The 22,730-nt window shown below is 46.4% G+C and overlaps 1 protein-coding gene across 1 annotated transcript in view; it reads right to left on the bottom strand.

Moving 5' to 3' along the window:
* oca2 (oculocutaneous albinism II) overlaps positions 1-22,730 on the bottom strand; it is a 707,523-nt gene that overhangs the window by 608,331 nt on the left and 76,462 nt on the right. The window contains exon 2 of the mRNA XM_085999552.1: positions 6,514-6,615. Coding sequence (XP_085855678.1) covers positions 6,514-6,615 — 102 coding nt within the window. The remainder of the gene's footprint in view (positions 1-6,513; positions 6,616-22,730) is intronic.

Consider the following 22,730-nt stretch of genomic DNA (forward strand, 5'->3'; position numbering starts at 1 on the left):
CACAGGGCCAACAAGCAGAGTTAGGTGCACTTTTAGCCAGGTATTCGGAAGTATTTGCTTTTAAGGATGAGGACCTAGGCTACACTGATAAAGTTGAGCATGAGATTAACTTGGTAGATGACGTACCAGTTACAGAGCCATACCGTCGTGTCCCACCTACACTGTACAAAGAGGTGAGGGACCACATCACTAAGCTTCTAAGAAAGCGTGTCATCCAGGAGAGCAATAGTTCATACGCTTCACCCATAGTGGTAGTTCGTAAGACTGATGGAGACATACGACTATGTGTTGACTTTAGGAAACTAAACTCAAAAACCAGACGTGACGCATTTCCTTTGCCCCGCATTGACGAGAGTTTTGATGCCCTTCATGGTGCAAAGTTCTTCTCGACCATTGATCTTGCAAGTGGGTACCACCAGGTTGCTGTTCGTGAAAGTGACAGGCCTAAGACAGCTTTTACAACTCCTTTTGGCCTTTTTGAGTACCTCAGAATGCCTTTTGGTGTCTGTAATGGACCTGCGACTTTTCAACGACTTATGCAAGCGACTATGAGCGACTTAGTGTTCCACATCCTATTGGTGTATTTAGATGACATCCTTGTGTTCTCTCCGACCTTCCCAGACCATTTAGAGAGGCTTGAGACAGCTCTAAGACGACTGAAAGAGACAGGCTTGAAAGTAAAGCTTGAAAAGTGTTACTTCCTGCAGCAGGAAGTCAGGTTCTTGGGCATCAAATTTCAGGGGAGGGTATAGGGACAGATCCAGAGAAAATTGCCGCCGTAAAGAAGTGGCAGGTCCCCAGTACAGTCAAAGATCTGAGGTCATTTCTTGGCTTCTGTAGTTATTACAGGAGGTTCGTTGAGGATTTTTCTAAATGAGCTGGCCCTCTCCATGACGTAGTCAATGCATGCCTTAGGGAAGACAGCCCAGCAAAAGCAAAACGGTTGTTTGAAGGTTCATGGACAGCTGAGTGCCAAGCTGCTTTCGAACAGTTGAAAGAAAAGCTGACCAGTGCTCCAGTGTTAGGTTACGCAGATTTCACTCAGCCTTTCATTGTAGAGACAGATGCCAGTAACCTAGGATTAGGTGCCATCCTCCACCAGCAGCAGGGAGATAGGAAGAGAGTGATAGCATATGCCAGTAGGAGGCTCCGTAATGCTGAAAGAAATGACAGAAACTACAGCAGTATGAAACTAGAGCTCCTCGCCCTCAAATGGGCTGTTTCAGAGAAATTTCGAGGTTACCTTCTAGGTTCCAAGTTCACTGTCATAGCAGATAACAACCCCCTGTGTCACCTTTCTACAGCTAAGTTAGGTGCTGTTGAGCAAAGATGGGTGGCTCAGTTAGCTGTTTTTGACTTTGACGTCAAGTACCGCCCAGGCCGCTGTAATGCAGCAGCAGATGCCCTCTCTAGGCAGCCGTTAGCAGGGGAGCCCGAGTCAGACAGTGGGGATGCAGACTATGATGGTTGTGTGGCCATATGTAATGTCATTCACAAGGGAACAGCTCTAGGACCAGACTTAGTGACAGCAGGAGTCAAGTGCTGTAAAGTCAGACAGATCCGTGTTTCGGAAGAAGAAGAAAGTACTGAGCGTAGTGAGTCGCAGGGTAACACACCAACACTTCCCGGTTACTCTAAAGAGGAACTACGTAAGTTTCAGGACACAGACCCCACCCTCAGCGTGTTTAGGAAGTTTTGGGGTGAGCAGCGAAAGCCAACTTACAAGGAGAGGTCGCAGTTATCCAAGCTAGTATTATCCACGTTAAAGCAGTGGCACCGTATTTGTGAACAAGATGGCTTGTTGTACCGTGTAATCGAGGATGTCCATGTTGGTGAATGTCACCAGCTACTACTGCCCTCTTGTTTGAAAGAAGTCGTGCTTGAAGGTGTGCATGATCGTATGGGCCATCAGGGAATAGAGCGCACACAGAACCTTTTGAGACAGAGATGTTTTTGGGTTGGGATGTATGAGGATGTGGAACAGTGGGTCAAGAAATGCGAGAGGTGTGTTTTGACAAAAATGCCCCACCCCAAGATACATGCCCCTATGAAATCATTTCTAGCCTCCCGGCCCCTTGAAGTAGTTGCTGTAGATTTCACCATGCTGGAACCGGCCTCTGATGGTCGTGAGAATGTGTTAGTGGTGACAGATGTTTTCACTAAATTCACACAAGCCTTCCCTACTCGGGACCAAAAGGCTGATACCACGGCAAAAGTCCTTCTCAAAGAGTGGTTCATGAAGTATGGGGTCCCAGAAAGATTGCATTCAGACAGAGGTCGAAATTTTGAGAGTGAAATCATTGCCGAGCTGTGTAAGCTTTATGGTGTAAAGAAAACCCGCACTACCCCACACCACCCGGAAGGAAATGCTCAATGTGAGAGATTCAACAGATCTTTACATGATCTTTTGCGTACACTGCCTCCAGAAAAGAAACGCCGCTGGCCTGAGCACTTATCTGAGTTGGTGTATGCCGACAATGTAACACCCCATGCTACGACTGGCTACTCACCGTACTATCTGCTTTTCGGGGTTCATCCACACCTTCCTGTAGATGCTTTATTAGGTCAGGAGCAAGTGTTAGACAAGAAACATGAGTGGTTGGTTGTCCACCAAGAGCGTTTGAATGAGGCACATGCAAGGGCAAGAGAGTACACTGAAAAGAAATCAGCTCAAAGAATTGAACTTAACAAAGACAAAGTGTACTGTCCAACCATTGAGGTGGGTCAGCTGGTATACTTACGACACAGGCCTTTGGGTAGGAAAAAAATTCAGGATGCTTGGGGTCCTACTGTGTGCAGAGTGGTGGAGGTACAGGGCACTACACATGCAGTTGAGCCTTTAGAGGGCGGTCCTTTAAAAAGGGTCCATAGAGTTAATCTTAGGCCATGTGTTACCCCTGTCCCTGAGCCTAGGCGGATGAGAACCAAGTCCCCTGTCACCGTACCCCCTGTCACTCTTTTGACAGAATCGTTGCCAGAGCCCTCTGATACTGAGTTTGTTGTGATAGAGGAAGTCACCTATCCAGAGTTAACTCAGGAGAAAAAAGTAAACAATGATCCTGTTGGTAACGCCCAAGAGGTACAGGAATCAGAGGCTGTTTCTGAGCCAGAGCATTCAGATCCTTCTGAGTGTGGGACTGAGGTTGAGGTACCCATTCCGGCTCCTCGCAGAACTAAAAGAGCCAATGCTGGGGTAAACCCTAACCCGTACCATTTGCCTCAGTCAGCCTGTAATGCAGTCTCACTCAGTCCTGAGGTGTTCTCTCATGTTTTATCTAGTCTGAGTGCTGCATTTTTTCGAGAAGCTGTAAAAGAAGTTAAAAACTGGTGCTAAGTCACCGAGGACGTTGACTTTAAAGCAGGGGAGAATGTAGCCAAGTGGGGAAAATGCAGTGAATATTTAAGTCCACTAGATGGCGCGGTTCATTTTCCCCTTTAGTAATTTGAACAAGGAGGAAAGGGTTATGGGTAGGACCATGAGATGCCAAAGGAACCTCCCCTTTCTTCACAGCCTCCATTTTCTACATCCAGCGTGAGAGATTTGCTCTGAGAGAGCTGGGGTGAATATGACTTTTGAAATGAACTTATTCTGTGTAAAGTACAACTAAAACAGTATTTAGTGCAGCCCAGACATAGTTTTAAAGTGATATTGTTTCCCAAATCACTCGATACCACGGGGATGCTTGCAGCTTGTCCCACCATGTGCTGGTGTTAACACTTGCTAAAATTGTTGTTGAGTCCTTGGGGGCTACGTTGCGAATGAGTTTAATATTCTGTGTTTTCTTGTAAGATGTAACAAGTGATAACGGGACATAAGAATGTATTGTACTATTGGTTTTGTTTTGTATAATGAGTGTTAGCTAACTAACTAACTGTACCTGTGGTTTGCCTCATGTTCTGTTCTACAGCAAGCCACTGCCGTATTTTATCGACTGTGTTTTCTTGTATTTGCCGTATTTCCGTCTTTTCCGTATTTTATACAATTAAATGTGGTTTTATGTATTTACAACTACATCCTAAGCCTAGAACCCAAGTTATTAATTCAGAATAAAAAACCCCCAAAAAAAGAAAGTTCTGTGTCCTGTGCTGCTCCATTTCGCCAGGCTACATATAGGTTTGTAGAGTGGGAGGATTCATACTAAGGCCATGTTCCTGGCAGTCTAGTGTGGTCCAACACTGGCCAGATCTGAACTTGGATCATCTAAAGGCTGAAGGAAGGAAGACACTCTGCCCCCACCTCCGGAAAAAAAAAATCGGACGCTCATCCCTACATGTGCCAAATGATTTTTCTCACTTTTTATTTCTTTGATGGCTTATGTTACAAGAAGCACATGCACCTTTACTTCAATTATATAGGGCCTTGGTGAGACCACACCTGGAGTACTGTGTACAATTTTGGTCTCTTTACCTAAGGAAGGATATACTTGCCATAGAAGGAGTGCAATGAAGGTTCACGAGATTGATTCCTGGGATGGCAGGACTGTCGTATGAGAAGAGATTGAGTAAACTAGGCCTGTCTTCTCTTGAATTCAGAAGAATGAGAGAGGATCTCATTGCAGCATACAAAATTATTACAGGGCTTGATAGGGTGGATGCTGGGAGAATGTTTCCCTTGGCTGGGGAGTCTAGAACCAGTGGCCACAGCCTCAAGATAAAGGGTAGGCCATTCAGGACTGAGATGAGAAGAAATTTATTCACACAGAGGGTGGTGAATCTTTGGAATTCTCTACCCCAGAGGGCTGTGGAGGCTCAGTCATTAGGTATATTCAAAACAGAAGTCGATAGATTTCTGACTAGTAAAGGCATCAAGAGATATGGCGATAGGGCCGGTGAATGGAGTTGAAACAGAAGATCAGCCATGATCTTATTGAATGACAGAGCAGGCTCGAAGGGCCGAATGGCCTACTCCTGCTCCTATTTCTTATGTTCTTATGTTCTTATAATAATTCTAATCTAAGTATCATATTAATCAGACAAACCCAGAACACGAGCTGTCCTCCTGACCACAGCTGTCCTCATCCAACTACTGCACTACATTCCTGGTATGAAGAAGCATTGGCTGGATGAATATTTCCAAGTACATAAAACAACTCAAAGGGATATTAGGGCCAATCTGCCTCTTGCCTGCTCCCAAACAGCATCCAAAAATGAGCGCAATGCAGAGGAGGAATGGGTGCTAATCAGCGTTCCCGCTAAGCTGCGCGGCCGTGCGATTTGGAAATCCAGCGCAGGCCACTCACCGGCTTTTCAATGGGTATAACCGTGCATGCCCGAAAAATTGAATGGGCCACGCGCCAAATAAAAATGACAGGGAACATTGGTGCTAATCCTGTGCTGCCATTTTGCACCATCACCATACAAACCGTTACAAGCAACACAATGGGCTGGATTTTCTCAATGGGGAGCTTTTGGAGGCAAGACTCCCACTTGTCGGGTTCCAGTCTCGCCTCCATCAACTTCTGGCAAACCCACGCTATTTTCCCTTGATTGGCCTTGTTAAGCCTGCCCGGCGAAGCTGTCAAACACTGACATTCTAGGTAGTTTGATTAGTTCTTGAATTCAAGACCTCATCAAACCTCTTTCTTTTGCAGAAATTAGATGGTTATTGCATTGGAGAATGCAACGGCTATCTGTCATGTCTACCGCGGAGGTGCGAGGCTCTCCGCATCCCCACCGACTGAAGCCTGCGGGAAGAAACAAAGGTAAGTACACTTTTTCAAAGACTTTCCACTTACCTCACATACTCACCTCTCCACACTTGCACCCATCACTTACCTCCACAGCACACTTTTGGACCCCTCCGACCCACTACTCACCTCGGTGACCCTGGCGGGGTTCGGAGCGCTCGGGAAGCCCGCACTTGTGTGGGCAAAAAGGGGATAATCCTATTTTCTGCCTGTTAACTACCTGTCAACAGGCAGTTAAGTGGCACTGATCCCCTTCCTGCTTCCAAGGAGACGGGTACCAAGCGCGGGATGGCTACCCGCCTTCTGGGAAGATGGCATTTTCCCGGCAGTCCTGCCTCCAAACCCACCTCCCCAGGGCTGGCAAAATCCAGCCCAATGTCTTTGAATTGTGAAATTAAATTGGTGTCAAAATAATTTCTTTATAGAAAGATATTAAACTTCTAAATATAACAAGTCAATCGCCTGTACGTACACTGCTAAAAATTCAAACATACACTCTGTATTGTAATACCTTAATCATCAAAAGTCACATAAACATCTGCTTCAAAAGGGGGACCGCCATGAAATTTCTTAGTCTTCAATGAGGCAACCTTACCAAGCAACTTTCATCGAAAATCCAATCAATAAGAGCTGCAAATGCTTACTACATTACAAACAATGCTAACTGCCCACATTCTTCTTGTTGGTATTTAAGGTTTGAAGCTGCCAAAGGTTTCTTCTTGCATTTCAACCTTTGGTGGATTCTCCTTCCCATCCCCTCTGCCCGCCTTTTACATTTCATTTGCAGTCAAGAAGGAGTTTCATTTCGTTTCATTTCGCAACTTACCCATTCCCTTCAGAAGAAACCTTCAGCAAAGGAGTCTGATCGTTGAAATCACTGCCTTTCGACTTGGTGTTGAAGAGTTGGTGTTCTAATTTTCTCGTTGCACTGGAGTGGGGCCTAAAATAAAGAAGGGGCAAAAGAATTTAGTTTGAAGATCATTCATGCACATTGGCCCAGAATTTCCTGCAACAGCGAAACCGGCGAGGTAAATTTTGCCATCTTGGGCACCGAGCTCGCTAATTCACTCCAAAATTTCTTGGTTTTCTAATTAGAATTGCCACAGCAAGCACAGCGACAAATCAGAAGCGAGGAAGCCAATGTCCGTTCACAGACTTGGACTGTTTATCATGTCTAATGCATGTGCCTGTGTAAGAGCTTCTGGATTTAGCTCCCTTTCTCTCTGTCCAGCCTGTCCAATTTAGAACTGCATTCTATGCTAAGTACTGTATGTGCGGTACTTTAACTTTATTTGTTTTCCCAAATTAAATCCTTTACTGGACAGCCGAGGTTTCCTCCTCGCTTAAAGCTAAGGAAACAAGTAACAAATCAGACTTGTTCAATGGCTGCTGTCGATGTCCAAATAATCTCGATCAAAGTTTAAATACCAGAGATCAAATTAAATTCAGTTGAGCCTGTTGTTTCTCATTATGATTTAATCGGGATAAGTTGAAAGGAGCGGCCTGGTTCATCTCATTTGTTTGCTACTGTCCTTACAGAACGTGGAGTGCAAATGGACTATATTCAGCAAAGCATGTTGATTTGGCGAACATTTAAACTGTAAAACCTAAACTTCGAAATCCCCGTTCAAGAATCCATATGGGCCTAAAAATTTGGTTGCTTTGCACCTCCCATTAGTGCCCTAAGAGGGCGCTAACGGGGCGCAAAGCAACTAGCGCCCGGGCGCGGTGCCGCCAACACCTCCCGCAAAATTCAGCGGGAGGTTAGCGGCAGCAGTAACCATTAGCGCCCCACAGCGCTGCGCTGCCGGCGATGACGTCCTTGCCGTGTGTAGCGCCCCGCTCATGCCCTGGCCACGATCTTCGGTAGCACCCTCTGACTTACCACCGGACGCTATGTCCGACGGGGTCAGGGGTCCCTACCTGCGGCCGGGGCGGCACTAACTAAAGGGATGGTGCCAGGTGGCCATTTTTGTTCCTGGCCGCCTGCCAGCACCTGCCCCCTCTGCCGTTCACCGGCCTCCTGACCAGCCCCCCCACAGAGTGCCGGCTGCGCTCCGTAAGCCCGGCACTTCTCTTGAGTGCTGGGCTCTTTTGCCAGCACTCTGATCCCTGGTGGCCCAACTGGGCCCCGGGTGCGCTGTGCTAGGCCCCTCCCCTTTAATAAGGGGAGGAAGGCCTGCAGTACAGCAGCACATAGCGCCACGATAGTCCCTCGCAGCACCCCAAGAGGGAGGCAGGGCGCTTCCAGTAGCACCCCGTTTCCCTCTTGGGGCCCTACCGATGAATTTGGGCCACGGGGTTCTCATTTTTCGGGGCGCTAAACGTAGCGCCCCGACGAAGTTAGTGCCCCAAAGGGGGCGCGGCTCAATTTTTCCTCCCAGAGATTTTACTGCAGTTTAATATGCGCAGCATTCAGCCAGCTAGCTATACACACCATGTCATCAGGAGCCATTGCCATCCGTTTGCTATGAGACGTCGATGCCACAGCAGCAATCCAGATCCAACAGTGAGCGTTCACGGGCTGATTCATTCCAGCACGGGCAGCCCGAGTTCCCGGTCTTTCTGAATTTAATGCCGCGCGAAATTGGCTTTTCTTGGCTCCGAGTATTTTCACCTGAATCCTCGTTTCAATCGGTAACCGTGCCACTCCCGGGTTACCCAGTGCCATTAATTTTCAGTCTCAGTGGCAGCACCGTGAAAACTGGCATTAATCCAGGAAATTGGCAACCGCCATCGATTTCAATCAGGGGGCAGAGCTATGATAATTAACTGTTTTCAGCAGAACGGTGGAGCGGCGCAAAAGTCCCTGGAAATGACGGCGTGGCTTAAGTAATGGCGCAAGTCACTTACCCCAAAATTTCCTCTTTCCTCTGCACCATTCAAGGGTCGCTACGCCTAGGATGCACCTTTGCAATAGCGCACACGCCCCCAGGAAATTCTGGCCAATCAACTTGAAAGCGACCTTACCAAATGCGACAACAGAAAGTTGTCATTCAATGGCTCATGAGTCATGAGTTCAGAATAAGGGGTCGTCCATTTATAACTGAGATGAGGAGGAATTTCTTCTCTCAGAGGGTCGTAAATCTGTGGAATTCTCTGCCCCAGAGAGCCTTGGAGGCTGGGTCATTGAATATATTTAAGATGGAGATAGACAGATTTTTGAACAATAAATGAGTGATGGGTTATGGGGAGCGGGCAGGGAAATGGAGCTGAGCCCAAGATCAGATCAGCCATGATCTCATTAAATGGCAGAGCAGGCTCGAGGGGCCAAGTGGCCGACTCCTGCTCCTATTTCTTATGTTCTTATGTTCTAATGTAAGCCAACACCAACTTTTAAAAAAATATTCAAACTGACTTGGCTGGTGCTTTGGGCCAGTGATTTCTCTGCACTCCGCAGGGTTATGTTTTTGTTGGTTCCCTGTGCATTGAAATTTCACATTCCCGTGACTCATCAGAAATTCTGCACAAATCAATTGCACCAAGGTCCCGATTTTTAATCTAGATTCCCTTTCCCAGTTCCCACGTTTCCATGCCAGCTTTTCATCGCCTTAGTGTTAATTATTTATCGAGATCTTAAAGAATTCCATCTCCGAACCAGATGCTGCATTTGCCTCACACTCCCAACACGCATCAGGATCCAAGGCTAACAAATCCGGCTATCTTGTAGTGATTAGACGATAAAGTATGCCCAATATCAAAACCGAATATTGAGCTACGACATCAAGACCAACCCCTGACATTTATACCTCGTTCCACAAATGGTGGGAATACTGGCTGATTTTTCCACAAATTGAAAATTTATACCCACGACTCATTCCTCACTTATGTTTATACTTGTGCTGACAATGTTCCAAATCAAATCAAAATCAAATCAAATCAACTTTTATTGTCATTGTTAGTGCACAAGTGCAGTACAACGAAATGTAGGCTTGCGGCTCCTGAGAGTGTACATTTGGATTAAGACATTTAAACATTCAACATACATTTGGCTTGTAGTATATTAACATAAATATAACTATAATAAAGTGCATTGGCAGATGTGCAGGCTTTAGAGTTTATTTGTGGAGTTCAGTAGGATGACAGCCCTGGGAAAGAAGCTGTTCCTAAATCTGGTCGTACAGGTGCGAATGCATCTGTAGTGTCTCCCAGATGGCAGGAGGGCGAACAGACTGTGGCTGGGGTGGGTAGAGTCTTTGATGATGGACCGTGACCTCCGTAGACAGCGTTTCTGGTATACCAGAAACCACCTTTAAAATGACAGCTTCCTCGACCATCCTAGCGAGTAAAAGCCACCCCATCCTTCTCCCCCCCACCCCCCACCCCCACGCCCACCATCCTCCTGAAAGACCAAAACATTCACACCCAGTTCATGCTAATTTAGCTAGCTTCAGCCAGGCCAGCAACAGGGGCACTGCAGTTGCCCTCCGCACCCACAGGCTGGACTAAAGAGTGGGAAAATCAGCCAGTATTCAACTCCTAATCACTATATATTGAAATAACGACAGAAAATGCTGGAAATACTAAGCAGGCCAGGCAGCATCCGTGGAGAGAGAAACAGAGTTAATGGGCTGGAGTTTGTCATTGGGGCAGGCTGGGGTCGTGTCATCCGCTTTTCGTGTTATCCACCCGATTCCAAATCGATGTGGGAGATTGATGCGATTTTCACATAATTGGGCAATTGAGTTCCAGCGTGTGGGAACCCATGGCCCAATTAGTTTTTTCAGTCTGAAACTCACCTCCAATGATGTCATCATTGCTGCTGCATTTAAGGTCTGCAAGCCTTGCTTCTTCTGCAGACTGCCAACCTTTTGGCCTTTGCAGTGAGAGGGACCTGGAGGCACAATGAGCAGCGGGAGACCTAAGTCTGCTCCCAGATTTGATGACGTCACCCTGCAAGCTTTGGTGGAGGAAGCAAGAGCTAGTAAGGAGGTGCTCTTCCCTTCTTCAGGGAGGAAGAAGCCTCCCCGGCAGACGAAGGCTGTGCAGATCCAGGTGGCCACCTCGTTGTCGATGATTTGCAGAACCTGGCTTCAGTGCAGGAAGAGGTTTCATGACCTTCTGCGCACTGGAAAAGTGAGTATGACTTTGCCATCACCCTCAATCTGATCCCCATTGCCTCTCCTCACCAGCACTCAGCTTTAGCAACCGCTTCCTCCACATCCCACTTGACACTGACATCCCTGCACCCTTACCCATTCCCTCTCTCTCTATGCTCACATTCACCTAACAATTCGACTATGCAGCCCTCACACTCCCTATCACTGTGATGCTATGAAAACAACTGACAACACACAGGGAGGGCCCTTGGTCTTGCCAACTCACTCCATCTTTGTCTCCTTCTAACCATCAATGATATGGATTCTCTACACTCACTCCTTCATTCTCACTCAAACTCCACTTGTCTCCCTCATTGCAGGAAAAGAGCGCTCACAATAAGAGGGAAAGAATGAGGACAGGAGGAGAGCCACCCTCAGTAGCCCACCTCACCCCTTGGGAGGAGGCGGTCCTGGAGATCGTGGGACTCGAGGACGATGCGCAAGTGGGGGACGGACAGACGGGTGCATCAGAGAAAGCTGGTGACAGAATAGTTTTTCATCTCTTTCATTGACATTGCATGAGTCGCTGATAATGATTCTGAAGCTCTAACAGATGCACTTATGATCATCTGCAATATGCAATGTGCATGTAACCTTGGCATCACATCTCTGACTCTTTCCTTTACTCCCCCACAGGACCATCGCAAGCACCCATCCCCACTAGCCAGGTGGAATAGCCTGAGCCTCCAGACTCCTCAGAGGAAGCTGCAACCTCTGAGGGCGCAGCATCAGCAGAATTCAGCCAACCCAGCACCAGCGCAGATACTCACACCTCAGTGGGACCATCGCAAGATAGAGTAGTGTTGTCACCTGGTGTATCACAGCTCACAAGTGAGCATCAGCAGATTGTGGAGACAGGGACAGCATTGGAGAGTCCTAGTTGGAGGGCGCAGGACTCTCCCAGCTCGGCTCAGCTGCATGTCGACCCTTTGCCTCTGGGTCCATCCAGAAGAACAGCAGTGCTGGAACTCCAGGAACAGGTACAGGAGTCTCTGGCAGGTTTTGTCTCCAGGGTCGCTGTGAGTGTGGAGTGAATGGAGGAGTCCATCTCGAACATGAGCAGAGCCTTTGTGGAGTCATTGGTGCATGAACGCAGCACCACGGAAAGGATGGCAACCTCCGTGGAAAGGATGGCTACAGTAGACGAGAGGATGGCTATGGCCATGGAGGAGCTAAGTAGCCAGAGTGTAGAAAACATGGTGAGTGTTCAGAATAGACTGACATCTCTGGAGGAGCGATGGTCAGCTATTGAACAGAGAAACCAGACCTTCATGGAAGTCCTTCTGAGTAGGACTGCCAGTGCAGATACAGGTCTAAATGGCCCTCCTGATGTGCAGCAAGGTACTCTCAAGCCACTTGCAAGCGCTGAGGTGGACCTGACCCATGAGAGGGATGTTGGTGGCAGAGAACAAGGAAGTGGAGGCTCCTCTCCAAGCGCTCACACTTCCATGCCTCTGCCAAGTCCCCGGTCAGAGCCCCACCAGAGTCCCCACCCAACTGAGATCAGCGTCTCAACCCCTGCACAGCTGCAGGAGCAGCAGACTGTTGCCGAGCCCGCACAGGTTCGCAACCCCAGAGGATGCCCGCCAAAGGTATCGAGACAGGAGCAGCAATAAAGTGAGCAAGGGGCCTCCACATCTGCTGAAGCCACAGGGGAAGCATCACGTAGGAGCACGCGTAAGAGAAAGATACTGCACAAATAGTCACAAGGGTAGTCACTTGGGTGAAATGTTGTGTTTATTTTTAAAATGCCATCAGTTGGTTATTGTAAATAAAAATTCTGATGGCAACTGTTGCAGTTGTGGCGTGTGTCATTTCGCAAATGGGACTTCACTTGTAATGGCTTATGGTCAGTTACCAAGTTAAATTTTCAGCCATACACATATGGATGCAGCCTCTCACAAGCCATACACATATGGATGCAGCCTTTCTAACCAATCAGCAGGGATGACTCATTTGGCTGTAAACAAACAAACAGTATAAAAAGACCAGTGCTAGTGCGAGCAACCACTGAGTGCAAGTCAGCAGAGAGTGCTGTGAGTTTGGGTAAGTGTGAGTTGGGTAAGTGGGGTGTTAGGTGCTCTTTTCAAACTTTAACTCTGTGGGTTGTAGTTAATAAGGCCTTTCTGGTGCAGAGTGACTGTTGGTAAACCCTTGAACTGGTGTAACTAGAGGGATTGATTTAATTTAAATCCAATTAATTAAAGGGGATACTAGCATCTAAAATCGGGCAGAGGGTGTCCATAACTAACAATAAAAATTTTAATTAATTACATAGAATGGAGCAGGTGATGTGTTACTGTTGCGAGATGTGGGAGCCGGTGAACCCCATTGAGGCTCACGGTGATTACATCTGTGACAAGTGTCTGCTGCTACAGGAACTCCAGCTCCGTGTTCATGAGCTGGAGTCTGAGCTTCAGACACTGCGACACATCAGGGAGGGGAGAAGTACCTGGACTCTGTGTATCAGGAGGTGGTCACACCTATGAAGTTAAGTAATTCAGATGTAGCCCATGGTCAGGGACAGGACGGTGTGACTACGAGTGAGGCAGGTACGAGGATCCAGGAGGTAGAGCTGGAGGAGCCGCAGCCCTTGCTCTTGACCAACAGGTTTGAGGTTCTTACTCCCTGTGGGGACAGGAGCAGGGACTGCAGGGAGGATGAGCAACCTCGCCACAGCACCGTGGAATGGGGGGCCATTCAAGAGGGGGGAGTAAATAGAAATGTTGTAGTGGTAGGGGATAGTATTATTAGGGGGATAGATAGAGTTCTCTGCAGCCGAGAGCGAGAGTCCCGAAGGCTGTGTTGCCTACCCGGTGCCAGGGTTAAGGACATCTCCTCTGGGCTGGAAAGAAACTTGCACTGGGAGGGGGTGGATCCAGTTGCCGTGGTCCATGTTGGTACAAATGACGTAGATAGGACTAGGAAGCCGGTTCTGTTAAAGGAGTATGAGCAGCTAGGGGTCAAATTAAAAAACAGAACCTCAAGGGTAATAATCTCTGGATTATTACCTGAGCCACGAGCAAATTTGGCTAGGACAAATAAAATTAGAGAGCTAAATGCGTGGCTCAAAGACTGGTGTGGGAGAAATGGGTTTTGGTTCCTGGGACACTGGCACCAGTACTGGGGCAGGAGGGAGCTGTTCCGTTGGGATGGGCTTCACTTGGCCAGTGCTGGGACTAGAGTCCTGGCGGATCATATAACTAGGGCTGTAGAGAGGGCTTTAAACTAACTAGTGGGGGGGAGGTTCCTAGAGAGCAAATAATAAAAATGACAACAGAGAAGGTCATAGACTTAGGTAGCAGTGGGGAAATTAAAAACCAGAGCGTGTCAGGAAGGGGCTGAAGGTATGGAGTAAAAGGTAAAGTAATAAAAAGGGCAAAAGCAGGAACTAAGTGTCACAAAACATATTTGAAAGTTCTCTATCTGAATGCACGTAGCATTCGTAACAAAATAGATGAGTTAATGGCACAAATAATTACATATGGGTATGATCTTGTGGCCATTACAGGAACATGGCTGCAGGGTGACAATGCCTGGGAATTAAACATACCAGGTTATTTAACGATCAGGAAGGACAGGCAGGAAGGAAGGGGAGGTGGGGTGGCTATGTTAATAAAGGAAGGAATCACTGTAATACAGAGAAATGATATTGGGTCAAAAGATCAGGATAATGAAACAGTTTGGGTGGAGATAAGGAATAATAAGGGGAAAAAAACACTAGTGGGCGTAGTCTATAGGCCTCCGAACAGTTGCAACTCTGTTGGATGGAGTATCAATCAGGAAATAGTTGAGGCTTCTAATAAGGGAACATCTATAATTATGGGGGATTTTAACTATCATATTAATTGGACAAATCAAATTGGGCAGGGCTGCCTTGAGGATGAGTTCATTGAGTGTATTAGGGATGGGTTTCTTGAGCAGTATGGAACTGAACTGACCAGGGGGCAAGCAACCTTAGATCTGGTCCTGTGTAACGAGACAGGATTAATTAAAAATGTCCCAGTAAAGGATCCCCTTGGAATGAGTGACCATAACATGGTTGAATTCCATATTCAATTAGAGGGTGAGAAGGTTGGATCTCAAACAAGCGTGCTAAGCTTGAATAAAGGAGACTATGAAGGTATGAGAGCGGAATTGAGTAGAGTGGATTGGGAAAATAGATTAAAGGGTAAGACGATACATGATCAGTGGTGTACATTTAAAGAGTTATTTTACAACTTCCAAAAAATATATATTCCACTGAGAAGAAAAGGGTGTAAAAGAAAAGACAGCCATCCGTGGCTAAGTAAAGAAATTAAGGATAGTATTCGACTAAAAACAAGGGCATATAACGTAGCCAAATCTAGTGGGAGGATAGAGGATTGGGGAAACTTTAAAAGACAGCAAAAAATAACAAAAAGATTGATTAAGAAAGGGACGATAGATTATGAAAGTAAATTAGCAAAAAATATAAAAACAGATAGTAAGAGTTTTTATAGTTATATAAAAAGAAAAAGGGTGGCTAAAGTAAATGTTGGTCCCTTAGAGGATGAGACTGGGAAATTAATGGTGGGAAATATGGAGATGGCAAAAACACTGAATGAATATTTTGTATCAGTCTTTACAGTAGAGGACACTAAGAATATCCCAACACTGGACAAACAGGGGGCTATGGGGGGGGAGGAGCTAAACACGATCAAAATCACTAAGGAAGTGGTACTCGGTAAAATAATGGGACTCAAGGCGGATAAATCACCTGGACCGGATGGCTTACATCCTAGGGTCTTGAGGGAAGTGGCGGTAGGGATTGTGGATGCATTGGTAATAATTTTCCAAAACTCCCTGGACCCGGCAAAGGTCCCGGCAGACTGGAAAACTGCTAATGTAACACCCTTATTTAAAAAGGGCAGTAGACAGAAGGCTGGAAACTATAGACCGGTTAGCCTAACATCTGTGGTAGGTAAAATTTTGGAGTCCATTATTAAGGAGACAGTAACAGGACATTTGGATAATCATAATTTAATAGGACAAAGTCAGCATGGTTTTATGAAGGGGAAGTCATGTTTGACAAATTTGCTGGAGTTCTTTGAGGAAGTAACATATAGGGTGGATAAAGGGGAACCAGTGGACGTAGTGTATTTAGACTTCCAAAAGGCATTTGACAAGGTGCCACACAAAAGATTATTGCTTAAGATAAAAAATCACGGGATTGGGGGTAATAAACTGGCATGGATAGAGGATTGGCTATCTAACAGAAGGCAGAGAGTTGGGATAAATGGTTCATTCTCAGACTGGCAATCAGTAACTAGTGGTGTTCCGCAGGGGTCAGTGCTGGGTCCCCAACTCTTTACAATCTATATTAATGATTTGGAGGAGGGGACCGAGTGTAACATATCAAAGTTTGCAGATGATACTAAGATGGGGGGGAAAGTAGTGAGTGAGGAGGACATAAAAAACCTGCAAGGGGACATAGACAGGCTAAGTAAGTGGGCAGATATTTGGCAGATGGAATACAATACTGGAAAGTGTGAGGTTATGCACTTTGGCAGGAAAAATCGTAGAGCAAGTTATTATCTTAATGGCAAGAAACTGGAAAGTACTGAAGTACAAAGGGATCTGGGGTCCTGGTGCACGAAACTCAAAAGGTTAGTATGCAGGTGCAGCAAGTGATTAAGAAGGCCAATGGAATGTTGGCTTTCATTGCTAGGGGGATAGAATATAAAAATAGGGAGGTATTGCTTCAGTTGTACAAGGTATTGGTGAGACCGCACCTGGAATACTGCATACAGTTTTGGTGTCCATACTTAAGAAAAGACATACTTGCTCTCGAGTCAGTACAAAGAAGGTTCACTCGGTTAATCCGGGGGATGAGGGGATGGACATATGAGGAGAGGTTGAGTAGATTGGGACTCCACTCATTGGAGTTCAGAAGAATGAGAGGCGATCTTATTGAAACATATAAGATTGTGAAGGGGTTGGATCGGGTGGATGCGGGGAGGATGTTCCCGATGATGGGTGAAACTAGAACTAGGGGGCATAGTCTTAAAATAAGGGGCTGCTCTTTCAAAACTGAGATGAGGAGGAACTACTTCACTCAGAGGGTGGTAGGTCCATGGAATATGCTGCCCCAAAAAGCTGTAGAAGCTACATCATTACATAAATTTAAAACAGAAATTGACAGTTTCCTAGAAGTAAAGGGAATTAAGGGTTACGGGGAGCGGGCAGGAATTTGGACATGAGTCTAGGTTCGGATCGGTCATGGCCCTGTGGGTAGCGGAGCGGGCCCAGGGGCCGTGTAGCCTGATCCTGCTCCTAGTTCGTGTGTCTAATTCTGTTAGATTCAGGAGATGGTTCTGTGATAGTGGATTGGCAGTTAGGATCAGATTGGCCTACTCCTGCTCCTATTTCTTATGTTCTTATGTTCATGTTTATGTAAGCCCATACAAGAGCTAAGGCCTCTCTCTCTGTTTGAGAGTATTTCCTCTCAGTCTGTTAAACTACAACTTACATAGCATATTGGCACCTCTTGTCCCTGTTGGTTTTGAACTAGTACTGCGCCTAAACCTACAGGACTGGCATCTGCTATCACCGGTGCGTCCTTATCAAAATATGCTAAAGTGCCGGCTCTGGCCAACTCTTCCTTCAGTGCACTGAATGACTGTCTCTGTTGTGATCCAAATTTAAATGGTGTGTCCTTTCTCGTCAGGCGTCACAGTGGCTCTGATAGCGTTGCAAACTGCGGGATGAATCTGCTACTGTACCCAACGAATCCCAAGAAACTCCTCACCTCTGTAGCATTCTCTGGTTCCCGAGCTTCTGCCACCGCTTGCACTCTCTCTGCTGTTGGTCCAATGCCCTTTTCAGACAACAGGATTCCCATGAAAATCAATCGGTCCATGTTGAATTGGCACTTCTCTGAGTTTAGTGTCAGTCCACTTTCCATTAGTCTGGTCATGACAGCGTGCAGGCATCTGTCGTGCATTTCCTGGTCGTGTGCATGCACGATAATGTCGTCTGAGATGTTTTCAACACCCTCTATTCCAGCTAAGGCATTAGCTATCTCGTGCTGATATTGCTCACTAGCTGAAGATACACCGAATATCAGCCTCTTGTACCTGTACACTCCGTTATGTACTGCAAACGTTGTGATTTCTCGTGACTCAGGGGTCAGTTCTAGCTGGCGATAACCCCATTTCAGGTCTAGCTTACTAAGGCCCTTGATCCATTCATACCTTAGAGTATCTCATCAACGGTGGGGATTGGATATCGTTCCCTCACTATTGCCTGGTTTGCTCGTCTCATGTCTAGGCATAACCTTATATCCTTATCCGCTTTTGGTACAATAACCACAGGATTTACCCATGGGGTGGGACCAGTTACAGGTTCGATAATGTTCATGTCCCTCAATTGTTTTATTTTGGCCTCTACTGCCCCCCTTAAGTTGAATGGTATACGCCTGAGTGGCTGGGCCACAGGCTTCACTTGTGGGTCGACATACAAACTGATCTGTTTTGTGTTCAGCCTTCCTACTCCCTGGAACACCTTTGGATACCACTGTTCTAGTAGCTGTCTTACATCTACCACAGCTGAGACATCTGCGCCTATTTTTAAAACTCCCAGTTTCATGGCTGTCTCCCTTCCTAGCAACGGCTCTCCATGACCTTTACCACAATGAACTCCGCCTGCTCAGTTCTCTTACCTATTGTAATCCCACATGTGAATACACCTTTAACTGACAGTGGTTGGCTAGAAGCATAAGAGAATAACTTTCTCTCTGTCTTAGGGACATGTGACTGACACTTAATGTGTTCTGACTTTAGTCCTTCCCATGTATTCTCATCTATCACATTATTAGTTGCACCCGAATCAATTAACATTCTCAGGTTTACTGCCCCCACACAAAAGGTAAGTTTCTCTGTCACGTTATTTCCGGTAACAGCAAATGCAAAGTTATTTTGTTCCTCTACATTGTTCACACTGTGTTTCTTTGTACCCTTTGTGCGGCGTACTTTGGAGAAATGATCCTTTCCCTTACACTTATGACACGTTTGTCCGCGTGCTGGGCATTTCAGATCTCTGCCCATGTGGTCTGTGTGTCCACATCTGTAACATTTCCTTTCGTTCCTATCGCCATTTCCCTTTGGTTTCCCTGTCGAGCTTTTCGCATAATACCCTCTTTTCTGTGTAACACGACGAACAGTATCTGTCTCCACCTTCTCTGTACATGACATGGCTGACATCTGCTCCTCGACGTTTTCACATTGTGAGGCCAATTGTAACGTGCGGGCGAGCGTTAGACCATACCCTTCCTCTAGCAATTTCCTCCGCACATAGGCTGACGTGCACCTACTCAGGATAGCGTCTCTTATTTGATTATCCGCACCCCCCACCAAAAGCATAGTCTTTAGCAGCCTGCCACAAGCGAGTAGCAAATTGTTGCACAGTCTCACCTGTCTTCTGGGACAACTTATAAAAAGTCTGTCTAGCAAATGCTGCGTTGACCTGGGGCACGAAGTAGTGATTCAAAGCACTAACCGCTGCCGTATAGTCTGCTGGCTCTCCTGTGTCCGGTAAAGTCGAAAAGATATCCTGGACATCTGGTCCTGCTAGGTGTAGAAGCAGAGCTCTTCTCCTCTGCTTCGTGGCAGCTGTAGAAGTATCGTCGATAATGAGCCCTTTGCCGTCGGCATAAAGCTCAAAAGATGTTAACTACCTCGTCCACCTTGGACCCAACGTGGTTGGCTCGGCGAAGCAAGCAAAATTTTGAATGCCGGTCTCCTCCATCCTAGCTAACTAAAACTTGGGCAACTACTTATTTAAAATGATTCTTTTCGTTATCCTCGTCGCCAATGTTGTATGAACGCATTCAAGCATAGAGTCAGGCAGACAGGCTTACAACTACGATGTTCTCTTTATTCAGTAAAATGGCCGACTGCTGCTTTCCCGGGTAATTCCCATAATGCAATGCACATTACATTACCCTATTTACTGGTGTCAAACTCGCACATTACATTACCGTATTGACTGGTGTCAAACTCGCAATCAATACACGACACCCGCCTCTTGGAGGTGGGATGGAGACGGGACCAGAAACCACGCATTTGGGAAAATTGCTTGGAGGCGGGATAGAGGCGGGGTCGGGCCCGCCCACCACTTTTTGCAATTTTAACACCCCACACGCCTCCATTCCCGCCTCCTCGGGCCTGGCAAAATCCAGCCCAATGTTTCAGGTCTGGGACCCTTCTTCAGAACTGGAAAAGGCTAGAGATGTAGCAGATTTTAAGCAGCTGCAGAGGCAGGGAGAGAGGGGTGAGTGGAGGGGAGGATCTGAAGGAACAGTCTGTGCTAGATTAAATGTTGCAAATGGGGATGGCAGAATCATGCAGCTTGAAAAATGGTGGCAGGGGTTATAGTCTGAAATTGTTAAACTCAGCGTTGACTTCTCTGTTGCAAAATTGTGAATTTTGGGGCGGAGGAGGAGACTGGATCGAGTGTGGCTGTGATGCCCCCTCCGTCAGCTGAGTAACTTGCCAACATTCATGGCCTAGGCTCACACATGGAGATCAGTCGCTCGAGCAAGGTGCTAGAGGGCGACTGACACCCACCGAACAATAGCCCAGAATCGACACTTTCAAGAGAGGAGGGGAGAAAAAGGGGGGGGGAAATTTTTAATTGTTAAAGTGGACTCCTCAGACACTTCTTCAGCTGGTAGTAAATGGACCATGTGGACCTTCACAGCCAAGCCCAGTGTCCACACGGACACACTTCCAGCAGCAGTCGCTGGATAACTGTCAGGAGTGGAGAACCCTGGCTAGTTTCCCCCTTCCTCACCCAAGGTTACTGAGAGCAAGTGTCAAGATGACCCTATTATCTGTGCTTTATTCACCAGAGAGTTGTCCCAGCAGTTGCAAAATGTCCTCTTCATCCGCTTCTCCCTCCCTCAGCCAATCTCAAGATGGCTCATCGCTTGAATGAGACACATCTTTTGATGTTGCTCTGATGGGTTATTTTCAAAGTTTTCTGAGCGAGACAACCCCTGAAAATATCGACACATTCCTGGGAAACACCTGCAATTATTGACCTGCTCTCTGGGACCACTTCCAAACACTGGAACCCCTTCCAAACATTGGAACATTCCTGGGGACACCCTGCAAATACTGATGTACTCCCAGGGAGGCCCCCTAGAAATACAGACAAACTTCTGAGAATCCTATATATATTCCAGAATACTGACAGATACCTAGGAATTCCTACAAATATTGACCAAATCCCAGGGACCCTCCAACCTAACTTCCAAAAGACAGTTGCCCATTGGAAAACAATACCATCATTGTAAAAAACATCTTTGTTAGTTTACAACAGAAATAGTGTGATGGTAATTCAACAATTGCAGACAAATGTAGAAATCTGATAACAGACAATCAGAAATCTGGTCTTGTGGGCACCACCAATGTGGTGTCAGCTATGGCTCATTTTTGCCTCTGAGTCAGAAGGTTGTGGGTTCAAGTCCCACTCCTAATCTAGGCTGACACTCCAGTGCAGTGCTGAGGGAGCGCTGCACTGTCAGAGGTGTCGTCTTTCAGGTGAGACGTTAAACCGAGGCCCCGTCTGCCTTCTCAGGCTGCGTAAAAGATCCCACGGCCACTATTTCAAAAGAGGTTGGGGGGTTCTCCACGGTGTCCTGGCCAATACAGGAAACTCTCTTTTTACCGGCACCTAAATATCCGGAAATCTCTCTTAACCGGCAAAATTCAGGAGTAGGTTCAGGTAAGTTTTACTATATATTAGTGGCCGTGTAACCGGGGTTCCTGGATCTGTGGCCGTGTAACCGGGGTTCCTGCACAAGTGCTGTGTAACCGGGGCTCCTGCACCTGTGGCCATGTACGGGGCTCTCGTACCTTGGTAAGTAACCCGGACTTTTTGATCAACCGGCACCACGCCGGTCCCGTCGGTGCTGGATAAAAAAAGAGTTTCCTGTATATCCTTCTAACACTGAAACAAATTATCTGGTCATTGTCACACTGCTGTTTGTGGGCAATGCTGTGCGCAAATTGGCTGGCACGTTTCCCATATTACAACAGCGACTGCACTTCAAAAAGTACTTCATTGGCTGTAAAGTGATGTGGGACGTCCTGAGGTCGTGAAAGGTGCTATGATGACATGTGAGTCTTTCTTTCTTTCTCTTGAGTCTGGGACAACAATTTGAAAACTTAATGAGACGCAAATCATTTGTCATTTATGATCTGTGGACATTTTAAAAATGAGTCCCACCAGACATTAGGTATCATGGTATACTGAAAATATCATTGTATGCTAAAAGTATCATTACATTCACTAAGTTTAGAAAACAAATCAACATATAGTAGTCGCTGTCACTTGGCTGGTTAACTATGGACAATACATCTTCCATGAGCTGAATAACATTAAGCTAACTGAATAGAAATATAAAATGCATTCTTTGTGAAGTTTTATAGTCATTGAAAACACTAAATGGATTAGAGTCTGCTGCATAATGTGATTCTTAGACATTGTTCATTAAAAAAAATTGAAAGCCTGTCAAAATGATAAATGACCTCATGGCTGTGGCTGGTTGCTCTATTTTGAATTACTGACTACCTTGTCTCTATAAATGTCCCCTCTTCACGGCTCACAGTGAAGTCACACTTTTTATGGGCCGTTAAAAAGAATGTCATTTCAAGGAAGGTGTGGTGAGTGGATCACACTGTGCGGGGTGATGTTCCTGCACGTTTCCCATCAATTGTTATCGCCGTACCACTGGTTACAGTTCAATTTATAGCTGGCAGACAGAAACAAATAACGACCTTGACGTCAAGTATGAGCAAAGGCAATGAGCGTCAACGGGTTTTTATGACACTGGGAAGCATCACAGCCAAGACCCAACGTCCACATGGATGCACTTCGAGCAGGACTCGCTGGATAACAATCAGTATTGGGAACCCTG

This window comes from Somniosus microcephalus, chromosome 10 (assembly GCF_052327205.1).
Source record: "Somniosus microcephalus isolate GS21.2 chromosome 10, FLI_Smic_1.0, whole genome shotgun sequence".
Classification (NCBI taxonomy): domain Eukaryota; kingdom Metazoa; phylum Chordata; class Chondrichthyes; order Squaliformes; family Somniosidae; genus Somniosus; species Somniosus microcephalus.